Source organism: Artemia franciscana, unplaced genomic scaffold (assembly GCF_032884065.1).
Source record: "Artemia franciscana unplaced genomic scaffold, ASM3288406v1 PGA_scaffold_55, whole genome shotgun sequence".
Taxonomy (NCBI): domain Eukaryota; kingdom Metazoa; phylum Arthropoda; class Branchiopoda; order Anostraca; family Artemiidae; genus Artemia; species Artemia franciscana.
The window spans coordinates 776,380-793,464 of NW_027062695.1; the positions used below are offsets into that span (position 1 = coordinate 776,380).

Genomic DNA, 17,085 nt, shown 5'->3' on the forward strand with positions numbered 1-17,085 from the left:
AAAAAGCAAAAACCAAAACCAAAACAAGCAAAAAAAAGTCACCACTTGAAACCCTTACTGTACTAACCTAATATAACAATACTATTATGCACTATATCCCTACTTTATCTATATATAAAAAAAGAAAAAAAAATCACAAATCAGAAATATAAAACAATGGTCCCTAAGCAACCCACGAAAAGTCGGCCTATCAGTCTCTTGAACTATATCATAGTAGTATAGGTTGTTAAGTGCTAAGTATTGGCCATTTACATATATTGCAAACAATAGGGGTCCCAACGGGAACCCTTGTGGGACTCCTCATCTTACTTTATAATATATTGATGGACCTCCAATTTCACAAAAAAGGATTCGATCTTTAAGATAAGAGGCAAAAGTCGCAACGCATTCCTGCGAATATCTGCATTTTCTAGTTTGTTCAACAAGATCGAAGAGTCACAAATATCAAACGCCTTTAATGTTTCTAGAAACAGTGAACCAACTTTAAATTTATTATCAAGACCATCATCTACTGCTGTAGTGAGGAAGTGGATAGCATCCTCAGTAGAATAACCTCTACGAAAACCAAACTGATTAAAAAAAAAAAAATCCATCCTTGCTCAAAAAACTATCCACTCTCACAAAAATTAATGTCTCCATCACTCTTGAAAAAGTTGACAGTAGTGAAATCGATCTATAGTTATTATAGACCTTTGGGTCTCCCTCTTAAAATAATGGTACAATTTTTGCTCTTTTGAATTCAATTGGGAATGAATCTACTTTAAAACAACCATTAGCCAGATCAACAAATTTTGAACAAAAAATGGCAAAATCGATTTCACTATCATCAAAGATATATAATCAGGTCCTGAAGTACTGCTCTTCATTGAAGACACTGTGTCAATCACTGCTTGATTAGTCACTTTTGAAAGCCAAATGCTGATATTACATGAAGGGCCCATACACTGTTTAAAAGTTCTATCCTCAGAAAAACTTTTTAAAAATAATTTTTTTTTTATTTTACAACCTATGTCAGAAAAATGGGAAATCATTCCCTCAGCAAGTTGACCTGAGTCATCCAGCTGATTTAAATATGGTGGCTTACTAGCATTATGTCCAATTACTGACTTAATTGTCCTCCAGATCTTTACTGGATTATCCTGACGGTTTTTGTATTCCTTAGAATAATATTCCCTTTTAGTCTTCCTCAGGAGTTTATTTAAAGAACTATTTTAATTATTATACGTTCTATTATCATTCTCACTCTCACTACCACTTATCACACTCAACTTATAAAGCCAATGTCTTCGATTAATTGAATTTACTAAACTTGACGTTACCCAGGGTTTCCTTGGTTTATTTCTACTATCTAGAATATGTTTTTTTCTTCAGACATTCTTCCTTCAAAAGTTCACTTATTTTCTGATACCAATGATCAAACTTTTCAGAAGACGTACAATAACTACTCAAAAATGACCAGTCAAAATTCTCTAGCCCTTAAAAAAAAACAAAAAAAAGAAGTCTTACTAATATAAATTCTCTCATTATCGATTCTTAGAGACCTAAACGTAAATCCATTAGTTTCATAAGTTGTCATTATTCCACAATGGTCAGAAACATCATTAGGGATAACACACGACTCTTTATAATTAAAATTTACAAAAATATTATCAATCAACGTCGCAGAAGTCTCAGTAATCTGTGTGCAAATATTAATTGAAGGATTCATATAGAAAGAAAACAAAGTATTACAAAAATTACGGCAAATTCTATCATTCTGTAAACTCATTTCAAGATTAAAATCCCCCATTATTGCACATAGACTTGTGATCACGTGCAACAAAATCACACAAAAACCATGCTTAGACAGTTTCTTTTCACGGATATTTTCGCCAATAACATCAAAACCTTCTCTCAAAATTATATTAGAATCCGCAAAACAATCTACTGGGTTTTTCTCAAGTAGTGATAGCCTATTATTAAGACAGTTCAACCATTGTGTCGGAGCATAACTTACGGATGTAAGCTTCGAGCTAATTGGAGCAGCAATTTGTCCCTTTTTGGGCCCATTTTTTTGGCTTCGTTTCCATAACCATTTTTTTTTGTACATTAGGTTTCTCTGGGCCCAATACTTATGACTTGAAGTTTCGAAGTAATCAGGGTCAAAAATGTTTTTGGCCCACGTTGACTCCCTCCAGACAAAATAGGTGTTCCTTTTGGACCAGACAACGATCTTCAAAAGCTTGTAGCCAATCGGAAAAAGTTTTGTATTTTTAGGCGCCTTATTGGGGGGAGGGGAGATTCCCTAGCTAAAAAAAAGTTTCTGCCCCTTTTGGACTCCATTTTCGGTGTAATCGAATTTTCTTGTCAATATTGTCTTGTGCATTGGAATTCCCGTAAGCTGTATTTTTAAACACTTTTTGCGTGCTTGAGCAATGCTCCGTTGAGCGCAGGCACTGATTTCCGGGTCCTTTGCCTTCGACCGGTAGTGCTATGCGTGATTGGGGAAGGCCCATAGCCCAAGAGGTTAAGGATTAATTTTCAACAGGTGAGGACTCAACAAAATGACTCAACAGGCGAGTCCTTTTGGTTTGTTTTTTTTTTTGGGGGGGGGCTCCTGTCCCAAAATTAAACTATTATTATGAATTTAGAGCTCCTTGGCCAACTGCTTGGTTTGAAGTTTCAAGCGATTCAGATAGAAATTTTTAAAGCCTTCCCAGTGATATATTTGATCGACCTTTTGACTGTTCTGAACAAAATGTCAGTTTCAACATTTTTGATCAAATATCATTAAGGGTTACAAGAGCTGCGTAGCAAAAAAGGGCACGGACGTGGAGATGATCACACTTCAATCACTTTTGACCTTTAAAAAGGGTGCTAGCAATTTCAATTTTTAATCGGATGAGCACCCTCTCATTTTTCTGCAACTAACACTTCCAAAAATGGGGCCAAAAATAAACCACGCATGGAAGACACATGGCTCTTTACCAAAGCACCGCTAAAATGATGCCTCGGATAAGAGCAGAAAACAAATGTAAGTTATTACGTATATGATGGGGGTTGCTCCCTCCTCAATACCTTGCTCTTTACACTAAAGTTACTTTGGGGCTTTTTTGGAATTGATGGCCTTGATGTAACTTGCAGAACTCAGATAATAGATTTGGATAAATGAAAGAAAGCTAAAAACCGACACGAAGTTTCCCAGATTTGTTAGAAAAATAAATAAACCACGCATGGAAGACACATGGCTCTTTACCAAGGCACCACTAAAATGATGCCTCGAATGAGAGCAGAAAACAAGTGTAAGTTATTACGTATATGATGGGGGTTGCTCCCTTCTCAATAACTTGCTCTTTACACTAAAGCTTATATGGGGCTTTTAAAAAAGCTTATTATTGTTCTATTTAAACGGCCATTGTGTTTCAGGAGCTGTTTAGGAATTAAGCGTAAAGAGCAAGGCATTGAGGAGGAAGCAACATCCCTCATATTCGTAATAATTTCTGTATATTTTAAGTTTTAATGTTACTCCTTACTTTCAGTTGAATATTTTTTTTATTTAATTGCTGAAGTATCTCTCAAATATACTGAAACTGGATTGTCAGCCTTTTTCAGAGGTAAATTCTAAAATTGAGAGTTTGCGAGATTCTGATAAGTATTTTGCACTACTAGAGCTAAAATACGCTACTCCTAGAAATACCAACCATCATGTTCGTAATACACAATTTGGCATTCTGTTGAATATTTGAAATTTTGTTGATAGGTTGATTTTACTTTTAATAATCCCAGGTGTGAATTATTGGTGTGTGACAGAATAATCTCTAACATCTAAAAGAAATTCGAAGAATGGTTGTATTTTCTCAAAATTGCACATGCCTGGTGGCAAAGACTACTTAAGAATGGATTGGCAACTTTAGAGAATGTTGGCAAGGATTAATCTAACTTGAGTGTCAAACAGTTCGTGGTAACGAACTGTAAAAAGGAGCGACCCGGCTGAATAGTAAACGAAACTCTAAAAAACGGAATTTTGATGCTAAAATACATATCAAAAGAATCGGATTTTCATGCTGATTTTAAATATATAGGTTTCATCAAATTTAGTCTTTGTAATCAAAAGTTACGAGCCTGGGAATATTTGCCATATTTTGGAAAATAGGGGGAAACACCCCCTAAAAGTCATAGAATCTTAATCAGAGAACTCTATAGCAAAAATTTCAAGCTCCTATCTACAAAAATGTGGAATTTCGTATTTTTGCAAGAAGACAAATCATGGGTGCGTGTTTATTTGTTTGTTTTTTTCCCAGGGGTCACCATATCAACCAATTGGTCCTAGAATGTCGCAAGAGGGCTCATTCTAACGGAAATGAAAAGTTCTAGTGCCCCTTTTAAGTGACCAAAAAATTGGAGGGCACCTAGGCCCCCTCCCACGCTCCAAAGTCAACGGATCAAAATTTTGAGATAGCCATTTTGTTCCACATAGTCAAAAACCATAATAACTATTTCTTTTGGAATGACTTATTCCCCCACAGTCCCTGGGGGAGGGGCTGCAAGTTACAAACTTCGACCAGTGTTTACATATAATGATGGTTATTGGGAAGTGTACAGACGTTTTCAGGGGATTGTTTTTTTTGGTTTTGGGGGTGGGGATGAGGGGAGGGGGCTATGTGGGAGGATCTTTCCTTGGAGAAATATGTCATGGGGGAACAGAAATTCAATGAAAAGGGCGCAGGATCTTCTAAAATTACTATAAAAAAACAATGAAAAAATAAACATGGAAAAGTTTTTTCAATTGCAAGTAAGGAGTAGCATTTAAACTTAAAACGAACAGAGATTATTACGCATATGAGGGGTTCTAAAAATACTTTAGCATAAAGAGCGAGGTATTTAGGAGGGATAAATACCTCGCTCTTTATGCTATAGTATTTTTAGTAATTTCAACTATTTATTCTACGGCCTTTCTGATTCAGGGGTCATTCTTAAAGAATTGGGACAAAAATTACGATTTAGTGTAAAGAGCGAGGTATTAACGAGGGTACAAACTCCCTTATATACATAATAAAAATTTAAGAATATAAAAGTTTGTTACGTAAGTTAATTCTTAAGTTACGTATATTTTTTACTAATAAAAACATTCGTTAAAAATTAAAATTTATAGTTGCCTTTTTATGTAACCGAAAAATTGTAGGGCAACTAGGCCTCCTTCCCCACCCCTTATTTCTGAAAATCGTCTGATCAAAACTAAGAGAAAGCCATTTAGCCAAAAAAAGAATTAATATGCAAATTTCATTTTAATAATTTATGTGCGGAGAGCCAAAATCAAACATGCATTAATTCAAAAACGTTCAGAAATTACATAAAAAACTAGTTTTTTAACTGAAAGTAAGGAGCAACATTAAAACTTAAAACGAACTGAAATTACTCCGTATATGAAATGGGTTGTCCCCTCCGCAATCCCTCGCTCTTTACGCTAAAGTTTGACTCTTTCTCTCAACTCTACTTTTTAAAACAGTAAAAACTTTAGCGTAAAGAGCGAGGGATTGCGGAGGGGATACCCATTTCATATACGGAGTAATTTCTGTTCGTTTTAAGTTTTAATGTCGCTCCTTACTTTCAGTTAAAAACATTAGCTTTTTTATGTCATTATTTTTAAAGCGTGCTGTGTTTCGTAGCTAGGACAACTTTCAAAAGCTTATTCAAAAGTGTTAAATTCTGCAAGGTTAAAAATAAGCCTTTAAAAGCCAAATTTTACGCAGCTTACAATAGTAGTAATTAGTAATAGGAGTACCTTAGCTCCGAATAGCGGTTACAAGATAAATAATAGGATTTTACTTTAATTTTAGCGTCTATAATATAATCACTGTTCCTTTTTTTAGGGCTCTGACTCATCTTGAAAAGGAGGTAAGGGATTGTCGCACGTAGGATACTCCTACCATTGATAATTCCATCCCGTGCCTTTTTAGGAAATGGTAGAGGAAGAGCTTGGAACCAACGATTCCCTAAATTACACTCAACAAGATTTGATTAGGGCAATCCTAAATGAATATAACAATTTGTCCAAAGTAAATCCTAATTAGAAAAATATAATAATTTTTTTCAATTAAGAGTAAGGAGCAACATTAAAAGTTGAAATGGACAGAAATTATTCCTATATAAGGGATGCTGCCCCTTCCTTGACCTACTTTTGTTTGAGCAGTCTTTCTTAAGGAATTGGAACAAAAGTCAAGCTATGGCCTAAAGAGCAAAGGTTGAGGAAGGGGTGGCCTTTCTTATATATGGAATAATTCCTGTTCATTTTAAGTTTTAGTGTTGTTGCTTACTTTCAGGTAACAAAACTTTGCTTCTTAATTTTATTTTCTGACCGTTTTCAGATAATACAGGAACTTCCTTTCTCTCCCCCCGTGCATAGGTTATCTTGAAAAATTTACCCAGATATATTTAAAATTCTGTTCATTTTTAATAGACGTGATTTAATGCAATATGTGTCCTAGGGTTTGAAGGATTATGACGTTCCCTCTTAGAAAGCTATAAACCAGTGGGGTAGAGTTTGTTTGAAAAAGCTATTTTAAATTTCTATATGGGGTAAACAGTAGTTTGTTTGCATTCCAAAGCAATAAATTCATCGTCTTATTTCTCATAGAAACTAGAAAAAAGTTTCAAAAGACAACTAAGAAAACGGCTAAAAACATTAATCTGTCAGTATGCCATACAAAGTGGTGAGAAAGGGCCTATCCCTTGTCGCGCTGACATCTCTACCTCTAAATGTAGTGTCGTGAGAACTCGGCTATCTTACAAGGGAATCGCCCTTTGTTACTCATTTTCGCTCATTGTTTTTACAAAAAAATGTTACAATTAATTTTTTTAACTATTATCATTCAAAACATTGAATAAAAAATATGATCGTGTAAAGCTTGTACATCTGTGATAAAATCTCCAATATCCCTTGTTGTAATTTTAACTTTTGTTTGTTTTAATTTATATTACATAAATACCGTTTACTATATTAATCTAAGTATCGTAGGCAGACGGTAGTTGACAAGATGCTGTTACACGATATTTTTACTCTAGAATCAAAGTTATATTAAAAAGGATATTAGAAAAAGGATATTAGAAAGTAATGTGTAAAACCTGTTGATCAGTTACAAAATAACAATACAATTAATTTTTTACCTATGTCGTTCAAAACTTGAATAGAAAATCTGATCGTGTAAAGCTTATGCTGCTATAAAATCTCCCATATCCCTTGTTGTAATTTTAACTTTTGTTTGTTTTAATTGATATTACATAAATACCGTTTACTGTACTAATCTAAGTATCGTACGTAGCAGCAGTTGACAAGATGCTGTTATACGACAATGCTACAGTGCTACAATAGAATCAAAATTATATTAGAAAAGATATTAGAAAAGGGATATCAACTAAGGATATTAGAAAATAATGTATACAGCCTGTCGCTCATTGTTTTTGCAAAAAAATGTAAAAATTAATTTTTTATCTATTGCCATTCAGAACATTTGAATCAAAAACCTGATAGTGAAAAGCTTGTGCAATTGTGGTAAAATCTCCTATCTCCCTTGTTGTAATTTTAGCTTTTGTTTGTTTTAAGTTTCAACTCCAATATGTAATTTACTTCCGTTTTCACCTGGTATAGCAAGGAAACAATAAGCTGCAAATTTCTTTGTAAACGAATATGAGGAAATATGCCCTTGGGAAATATGGAAAATATGCCCTTGGGCTTTACACCTTCATGGGTCTGCAACCTGTAGACTTTTGTAACTTTTTGATCATATCTGTCGCTTTGTGGCACAAAATGGTGAAAAATCAGTCTACTCTGGTGCAATCTTTTTTACTTAAAAGCAACAATTGAAATTTTCACTATTTTCTACGACCAATGCTTTTGTGCAATTATCACGGAAATAAAATGTACACCGGGATTTTACGGGGAGGAGGGCGATGAGGGGTTGAATCCCAACGATGGCATTGCCTGTTTTTAAACAGTTTTAAAACGTTTGTTGTAAAAATTTGACAATGTCAAAAATTTTGAATTGATTCGCTGGTTTAAAATGTTTCCCTTGACAACATTTACACATTATAAATGCCATCTGAAGCATAAAATTGCCGAAATAAAACCTTCCTTAAGCAAAATCGCATTTGTTACTAAAACCAGCTTTATTTAGATTTGGCAGCAATTTTTGTTATAATGGGGGTTAAAGACTAGTATAAAACTTAAAACGAACATTAGTTATTTTGTATGTGATGGGGCGACCACCCTTTGATCCCCTCCCGTTTTTAGGCGCTTTTTTGGCCAGTATTCTCCAGAAATTATCTTGAAATTCTACAAGTGTAGGGATTTGGTGATTGTAATTGTTTTATTTATCAATTGCCTTCAAAGCATTTGACCGGATAATTCTATTATTTAAATCAAGAAAACTAACAAACGAGGTCTTTGACGCTCAAATATTTTTATTAAAAAAAAATTACTCCTGTGTTGGAGCATTCATTCAAAGGGTCATTAAAAAAAGTCAAATTTCAGCGTAAAGAACAGGAGTTGAGGAGGTGGGAGATCCCATTACAAAAAGGATAATCTACCTTCACTTGAAAATTTACCATCGCTTTTTCCTTCTTTGGAAAAAAAAACTACATATTTAATCCGTTTTTCTATTATAGTATATTCAAGGTTTTCTTAAATGTTGAGCGGCTGCCCCCCCCCCCTATCACCCATACTCTTTAACATAAAATTCAATCTTAGCTCTACAGGTATAAGAAAAGGGCACGTTTAGGTGCATTTACTATGGACAACAAAATAGCACTGTCCTATCTATGAGGGGGGGGGGTGCAAACTCCAGCTTTCCATGCTGAACTTTTTATCAAAATGCTCTTCTATTTAAAATCTACATTTCTGACGAGAATTGACACAACTTTGATATGACAAGTTTATCTTAAATGTCTTATTTTAGCTTTCTGTTGTGTGGATTCAAAATTAGAAATAGATAGATATTTTCAAAACGGACTAGGGGAATAATTCTTGCAAGGTCTAAAGTAATTCTAAATCGAAATAGAGACAAAATTCAAGGGGTTACCTAGTTTCAGCCACCTGGTTTTCATCTTAGACAAGGGCGAATCTCTGGCATTTTTATTGGGGGGACAAGAGGGGTCCATATCCGGATAGTCAAGGAGCATAGGATATATGATAATTTTTCTGTACATTGTCGGGGGGCAGCTGCCCCCCTTTCGCCCCCAAACAGTGCCCTTAATCATGGAGTGCAACCTGTGCTGCAGAATTCCACCACACGTGACACAGTCCCACCCCTTTAAATGCATTCCACAACGTATTGATTAAATGATGGGGTAGGCTCATTTGTTTTTTGTTGATAGGGAGCAGGATAAAGGCTATTTTGAATGTCAATTTGGATGGTTTGAAGTGAACGGGGTAGTGAAGAGGAAAAGATATAGGGAGGTGAGGAGGCAGGGAGGAAGGTTAACAGCTAGGAAAGGAGGTAGGGTGGTAAAGGGTTGTGGTATGGGTGTGTTAAGGAAATGATACTGTTGAAAAAGTCCAGTGTGTTGTTTGGATTTTATTTCCTTTTCATTTTTTTTTACTAGTAGTTGTATTATTAGGATTGATGGTACTGGTCAGTATCTTATGCTGCAAGCTAGCAATATTACCAATTTTTGCTTGCATGCACTGTTTGTATTTTGTAAAGAATGTTTTGTCCATTTACAAATAAAAAAACTTAAGCCTAACACATGGTACAGCTCCATTATGCTTGGCCAACTCTTGCTACTCTTGGCACGTTCCGCTTAGTGTACGTGAATTCTGAGATTCGGTGAAACCTCGGTAAAATGTATTTCTTTATGCCATTTATATTATAGATGAGTGAAGCTAAGACTAAGGTCTGGAGAGGGAGGGGAAAAAGGCTTAGAGTGAATTTAAGGGTATTCAATACCTTCAAGGATCACTCTACCTCGTTCTTTATAGACGTCTTTAGTTTTTGTGGCCGAAAACTTTACAGTTGATTGGGTGGTCTTCCCCAAACTTTTAGAGCTTGAATAAAAAACCGAATAAACTGACAGGTAACTATGAGCTGACGCCTGCTTATCCAAAAATCTTAGAAAAAATATTTAGCGTCTCCTGTTTTGTGCTGAAGATATAGTTTTGTTGAAAATTAAGTCCTTAGGAAGAGTGAATTTTGTTTTTTTCGTGATAAAACAAAGCATATATTTTCTTTTGTAAGTTCAGGAAAGGGCAGTAGCTAAAAGTTTTTTATGATGCCTGCTAGGGAAACACCAAAAATAAGATTGAAGGAGATATTATCCGAGCAATTTGACAGCTTTGAGAGTTACCTTTGGTGCTACTCGCTTTGACTGAAAACCTTGTCAACACAGGAGAACGTAAAAATTAACCACCTTTTCAATCAAATTTCTAAGTCAAGCCACAAATTCTATATAGCTCTAGATGGTAGCTAGTCCCCTAGGCGAATTCGCGAATGTCCCATTTGTCTTTGACAAATTCAGGTGACGCTGTGGCTTGCAAATGATTTTAAGGTACTGAATCCCCTTCAACCTCGAAAGAAACTCTTTTTCCTGCAGAAAGATCAAGAAGTTAAAGAGCCGTTGAGAGTTATCTTTAAGAGGGGAGCTTATATTGCTTACTGTTTTGTTCTTGTTCGAATTGTAGACTTTAATCAAGCTAACGAATTTTATGCTTTTTTCTTCGTTTCCTTCCTTATTTTACCTTCTTTGAATATTGTAAATCTGGAAATTACCATGAAACCAACGTAAACTACGCTTGCTCTGGAATCTATCAATGGCTACATACCATAGCGTGTTTCTGAACAAAAATGTGTTTCCATTGTCAATAAAAAAAAATGTTTGCAGCAATTTTATTTTTCCAGCAGTCATGCTAACCTTTCGACTATTGCTAATTCATGTCATTAAAGCGTTTTTTGAGAAAACTTTACGTTCAATTTTAAACGCAAAATTGATAAAAAAGAAGCAAGGGTGAATGAAACTTACAAATATTCTTCATTTAAAATATAAATTTTGACTAATTCATTTTTTACTGATTAATTTTTTGCTTTATTGGTGTTTTGAGCCTTTATGAACCGTTTCAGTTCTTTTTTAGTTTAATTTCTCATCTTTAATCCCTTCCTCTAATATATATTTCTACTAATTGACAACAAATGTTAGTAGATTAGCATTTATGTTTCCATATAATTAAAAAAATAGCCGTGTAACCGTGCAACCAATATTCACAACATGATTTTCAAAGTAACTCCGTGTCGTGGGCTTTTAGGCATTTAAATATTCTGGGTCAGATAGATACCTACCGAACACTTTGCAAGCATCATTAGACCATCTTTAGCAAAAAATCAAGGAAAGAGTGTAGAATTCAAGATATGAACATATCCTGCATTGTTTACTTTTTGGGTACAAGTGATGGTATAAATGTATTTTGATGGTTTTCCATGGGAGTTATCTAGACCACAGCGTCTCAATTTTGGAAAATCCTGCACAATTGTTTCTTAAAAACTCAGCAAAGACATTTTATTAAGATTACAATCCGTCAAATCCGGACTTGAAATCCTTTAAATATGTAAACCTGTCTAGTTCTTTATTTACCCACGGTTATTTTAATGGTACATTCGATTTCAGTTTAATTTTATGTCCATCTAAAAACAAATTATGCTAAAGGATTGGTTAATTTGTTTCTTTGTTTTTCTTCTCCGTTTTGTTTTCCATCTTTTTCTTGTCCTGTTCTTCATTTACCCACGGTTATTTTAATGATACATCCAATTATAGTTTTATTGTATGTCCATCTAAAAAGAAATTTTGATAAAGAATTTGCTAGTCAGTTTATTTATTGTTTTTTTCCGTTTTGTTTTCTGTCTTTTTCATGTTCTCTCTATTTTTTCGTTTATTGGGTCTTCGTTTACCTTCTATATTGGTCATTTTCTTCGAACAGAAGTTTTATGACATGCTAGTTTAATCGTGTATTTTACAGAGATTTTAATCTTTTATGATACAGTTATGCAAGCATTCCAATTTGTTTTTCCGTCTCCTTTTTTTCTAAGAAATTCGCCGATAAATATCTAAATGGAATAGATTGTGTAAGCAGTGTCGCAGTATTGAACTGGGATTTACTCAGTTCTAATGGATATACATTTCCGAGAAATTTATTTGAAATATCAGCGATTGACCTCTTTTTGGTCGCTGTTTTCGTTAATTGTCAATTGAACATAAAAGGCAATACGAAAAGAAATCGGATTTTTTGACTGGATTTGTCGGAATTGTTTATTTCTCCCCAAAAAATAATCATAGATAAAAACAACAACAAGTAAAACCACAGGGAATTTACCTACGACGGTGGAATCTGTTTAAGCTTAAGAGAATTTTGGCTCTATGTCCAAGAGCTGTCCTCAGCAATCTATGTATATAAATGAAATAAGATTTATAATAAAATGGGATCTTAAAATCTAAAATTAAAACATCTCCAAGTTTGTTTGTTTTATGATTAAATGACAGTGTAGTCTTCGTCGTTATAAAAAGATCATGAATGTGCTAATTTTTTTTCCCAGGGATGAATAAATCGAACCAAGGATCCTAGAGGATTAGGAGAGGGCTCATTCGAGCAAAATCAGAAGTTTAAATGCTCTTGTAAGTGATCAAATAAACTGAAGGGTAGATAGCCCCCTACCCCCCAAAAACAGTCGAATGAAATCTGAGATAGCCATTTGGTTCATCATAATTGAAAGGTCCAAGGTCTAATTAATATGCTTCTAGGGAAGATATGACTCCCCCAGGCCTAGGGAAAGTTTTGCAATTTGTCCATTTTTACATATAGTATCTGTTATTAGGAAACATACGGATATTCTTTGCGGGGGAGTCTTAAGTGGGGTGGGATCTCCTGGGGGATAATTTTCAGTTAGGGGGGATTTTCTGGAAGTAGTTTCCCTGAAACTATCTATAGAAATCTTTAGATGTCTTTCTATCTCTTTGGATTACAATTCTGTGTATGGGGAGAATTTTCCGGGGGAATTTTCCAGGGAAAACTTTAATCGAAAATCAAATTGTATGGCAGGATTTGTCCTACACACTATCCACAAGTCTGCAATGTCCACAAGGGTACCGCAGGATGACATCTTCCTTCTTGTTGTACCCATAAGTTCCCGGAGTTTATTTTAGTGTTTTAATTAACTGAAGTGGGTTGCTTCGTAATACGGCGATGTATTATCAAGAAGGGACGGTAGCCATTGTTTAGGGGCATGGGGGTAAGAATGATTAAAAAATAGTATGTTGTACAATTTACAATACTTTCTCTGGGAGCTTTGGGGGGCATTGCATCCCTGGAGGCATAGTTAGTATATCTTTTGCCTATTTTTGGGCATCTAAAAAGGGGAGGGGCATCTAAGAAGGGTAAAGGGGTGGTCGATTGTAGCCCTTCAATCACTTTTTAACATTCTCCTGAACATACCCTGTAAGTTTAAAATGCTCAGCCGTTCCTCTGATATTGGTGATACACCCTTTTGGCAGCTAGCGTGCACAGATTATGTTTCTATTCTGTTTAGCATGCTTCTCCAAAGCTAGAGAGGCTTACAATATTCCCATTGACATGGTTATTGGGCCCTCACACTATTTTGAACAAGATGGCTATTTCAAAATTTTGATCAAGTGCTTTTGAATAGAGGGCAGCTAAAAAGGACATGGGAGGGGTACTGGCAGGGCGGCTCTCAAAGCAGTTTAAAACTTGCCCCTAATCATATTCTAAAAGCTTCAACTCAGTAACTTCAGCCGTTCCGAAGACATTGCCGACCCACCTTTTTGATAAATCATATACATATAGTGCCTTTTCATTTCGTTTAAGATACACCTGAACATTCTCCAAAGTTTCACCTTAATGCCTTTGGCCTTGTAAGCTCAACCCGCGAACAAAACTATAACTTTTTCTCAAGTATAAATCCTACATGTAAACAATGGATAAAGTGAATTATTTACAATCCTTGCCCCGGGGCCGAGAAGGGCATGACATCCCTGGAGTCATAGCTATAAGACTTTTTTACTAGATTGAACAGAATGACAATTGCAAAGTTGTGGCCATTGTTAACAAGAGGGGACGCATAAAAAGGGCTGGAGGGAGGCTAGTTTCACCTCTTCCTCAACAGATATTGAAAGTTTCAAGCTAATGCCATCAGCCACTCCTTAAATATTGGAGATATTCCTTTTTTACAACCAGCAAGGACAAAGTGTGTTTCGATTGTGTTTGGTACCCCCCTCAAAATTTCTTTAAACTTTAATACTCTAAGCTACTTTGGAAATCATGGATCAAACATGCCCTCTTTTCTTAATAAAAAGAAACTTGTATTTTAAGAATGAGCAACTATAATAAATTAGAGCCCTGGTACTAATAGCTTGACAGGAGAATTTTTAACTCCAGATGTATAGCTATTTGAACTTTGGACTATTTTGAACAAAATGACTATCTCCAAGTTTCGATCGGATGTCTTTGGGGAAAAAGGACTTGGAAGTGGTTGCCCTGTGATTACATTTGACACTTAAGAAGGGTACTAGAACTTTAGATTACCAATTGAATTAGCTCCCTCCGAAGTCTATATAAATATCCTTTCCATAAAAACCTTGTATGCTAACAATAGGCAATTTGCATAACTTATATCCCTTGCTCCGGAGGCCGGGGGCGTTGTTTACCCTGGAGACGTGGTTGTTTGACCTTTGCACTATTTTGAATGAAATTGCCATCTTACAATTTTGGTTGGATAGATTCGGAGGGGGGGAGAGCGTGGGGGGGACCGTGTTGCCCTTCGGTCACTTTTGATCATTAAAAAGGAACTAGAACTTCCGATTTACAATCGAATGAGTATCCTCCAAAGTTTATACGATCACCCCTTCTATAGAAGCCTTATATGTTAACAGTGGGCAACTTGCATATATATATATATATATATATATATATATATATATATATATATATATATATATATATATATATAAGAATATAAGAATATATAAGAAATGTCATTTTTCCCTGGGTGGCTATATTGAACCTGTGTGGATGTCATGGCTTCAAGAAAAGGCTCAAATGGACCACAAATCCCTAAGAGATACACCTGAAATTTAAAAAAAAATGCAAAAACATTCCAGTAATAATACCTCAAAACTATCATTTACTATGTATTATTATGAAAAATTGTTTAGAATAAGTGTGTTCATTTTTTCTAAACTCCTCGCAAACTTTGAACAATATTGGAATAACTTTTCCAGAAAATTCAATGCAACAGAAATTTTGTACTAGCTACAACAGAACATGTTTATCGTTTTTGTTCAGAAGATTTCTCCAAAAGGAATTAATGGGGAGGGAATTATGTTAAAAGGAATTTCAAAATTTTCTATTCAAGAAGAAATGAAATGAATAAATGAAGATGGAGGTAAAACCTTGGGATAATGAAGATTTGATGACCGGCTAGTAAATTTGGTTCGGCTTGCTTCACCGATTTGTTTTCGACTTTATTAGTTTTATCGTGTGATTTTATTTATCTTTATGAAAAGGTAAATAAGTAGCTATTTTTTGTCGTTTCTTTTTCCTCTTTCCTTATTCTAGATGGACCCGTGCTGATGCGAGTGAATTTGCTTCTAAGATCAATAAGCCAGATAGATGACTATAAAATGGTGAGTTAGTTTGATTCATTGACTGCTATTAACTATTTCTTAAGGCCCATTAAGCTAAATAAGAGAAATTAAAAGCAGAAGGTATTCGGATATCGTAGCAAGTGAAGAAAGCAGAAAATTTGAATATTTTGCCACAGACCTCCAGAAATTAAAAAAAAATATTTTGCAGTTTTCCGTTGTTTTGCACTGTTAATCGCCGTTAGCAGGTTTTATAGCAGTAAAAATAACTTACTAAAAAAAGGTTAAAAGAAAACAGACTAGAAAGAAGAAATGAATATATACGAAGATTTTTTTTTGTTATAAGTATTTTCGTGGTAAAGCAGCATTTTATCCGTGGCATTTTCTACTTGAACATTTGTCCATTGGGCTTCAAGTGTTATCCTGCCACAGTTATAAACCATGAAGTAAAGGTTAGCATTGCTTATACCAACTAGGTTTGTTGAAAATAAAACGGTATTTTTTTTTTAATTCCAAGAAAAAGTAATAAGGATGAAAAGTGTATCTAAGGCCAAGGAAATTCATAGCAAAAATCAGTCGTAATAATGTTCCAACATAAGCAACATGTTGTCCTCAGTGATAATAAAGAAGAAAAAAACAGAAATTGCAACGCTTAGAAACTAAAAAACTTTAGCTCAGAATTAACAAGCAAATCAAGAAGATAAAAACCAAGAATTGAAAAAAACTGAAATCAATTCACACAACAGCCAAGTATATAATGGGAGTAATCAGGTCTAGTCAAGGAATTATCTGCAATCAAGTATCATTCAATGTTTAATAGATTACTCTGCTCCAGTCTGGAGAGTAACTGAAACCAAAGAAAACGTTTATATTTTCAATTGAGATATATTAAGAACAAAGCTGACAATCAAACGATAAATAAAATATCACTTATTAATTTACAGAATTTCATTTATTTATTGTCCTATCTATTGTCTAAGTATTGTGAAAGTATGCATGCCTAAACATCCTGCGTTAATGAAATGGTCATTTTGTCGTGCTTGGTCAGTTCAACTTTTGATGATTTACTATTTTTCAACAATATTATTCGTGCGTTATGATTTGCAAGCTCCATCTTATTCTCGGATTTGTTATCGACTGCTTAAAAATCCTAGTATCATCTTAGGCCACACCTAAAACATCCATTAATCCTAAAAACAACAATTTTCTAAGATTTTCTTTTTTTGTTTCAAAACTATGACGAATTTAGGGTAGTATTGCATTTTCGTCAGTGTTGTCTCGTCAAACCGTAAACAGAGATAAGTAAAACCAACTATTTAAATTTTACAACGCTTTCCTTCCACAAAAATGCAATGATTTCCAAAGACAACTACACTCTCAAAGAAAATTGTTCTTTCTTAAGCTAGTCAGAGCGCCAGATTCTGTATCGTGCACCCACCCATGCCGGAAGGTACAAAAATGCTGAGGACGGAT

The 17,085-nt window shown here is 34.7% G+C and overlaps 1 protein-coding gene across 4 annotated transcripts in view; it reads left to right on the forward strand.

The window, feature by feature from the left end:
• LOC136042011 (glutamate-gated chloride channel-like) overlaps positions 1-17,085 on the forward strand; it is a 261,734-nt gene that overhangs the window by 41,814 nt on the left and 202,835 nt on the right. For all 4 annotated transcript variants that reach the window (XM_065726850.1, XM_065726852.1, XM_065726853.1 and 1 more), the window contains one exon: positions 15,587-15,654. In XM_065726850.1, coding sequence (XP_065582922.1) covers positions 15,587-15,654 — 68 coding nt within the window. The remainder of the gene's footprint in view (positions 1-15,586; positions 15,655-17,085) is intronic.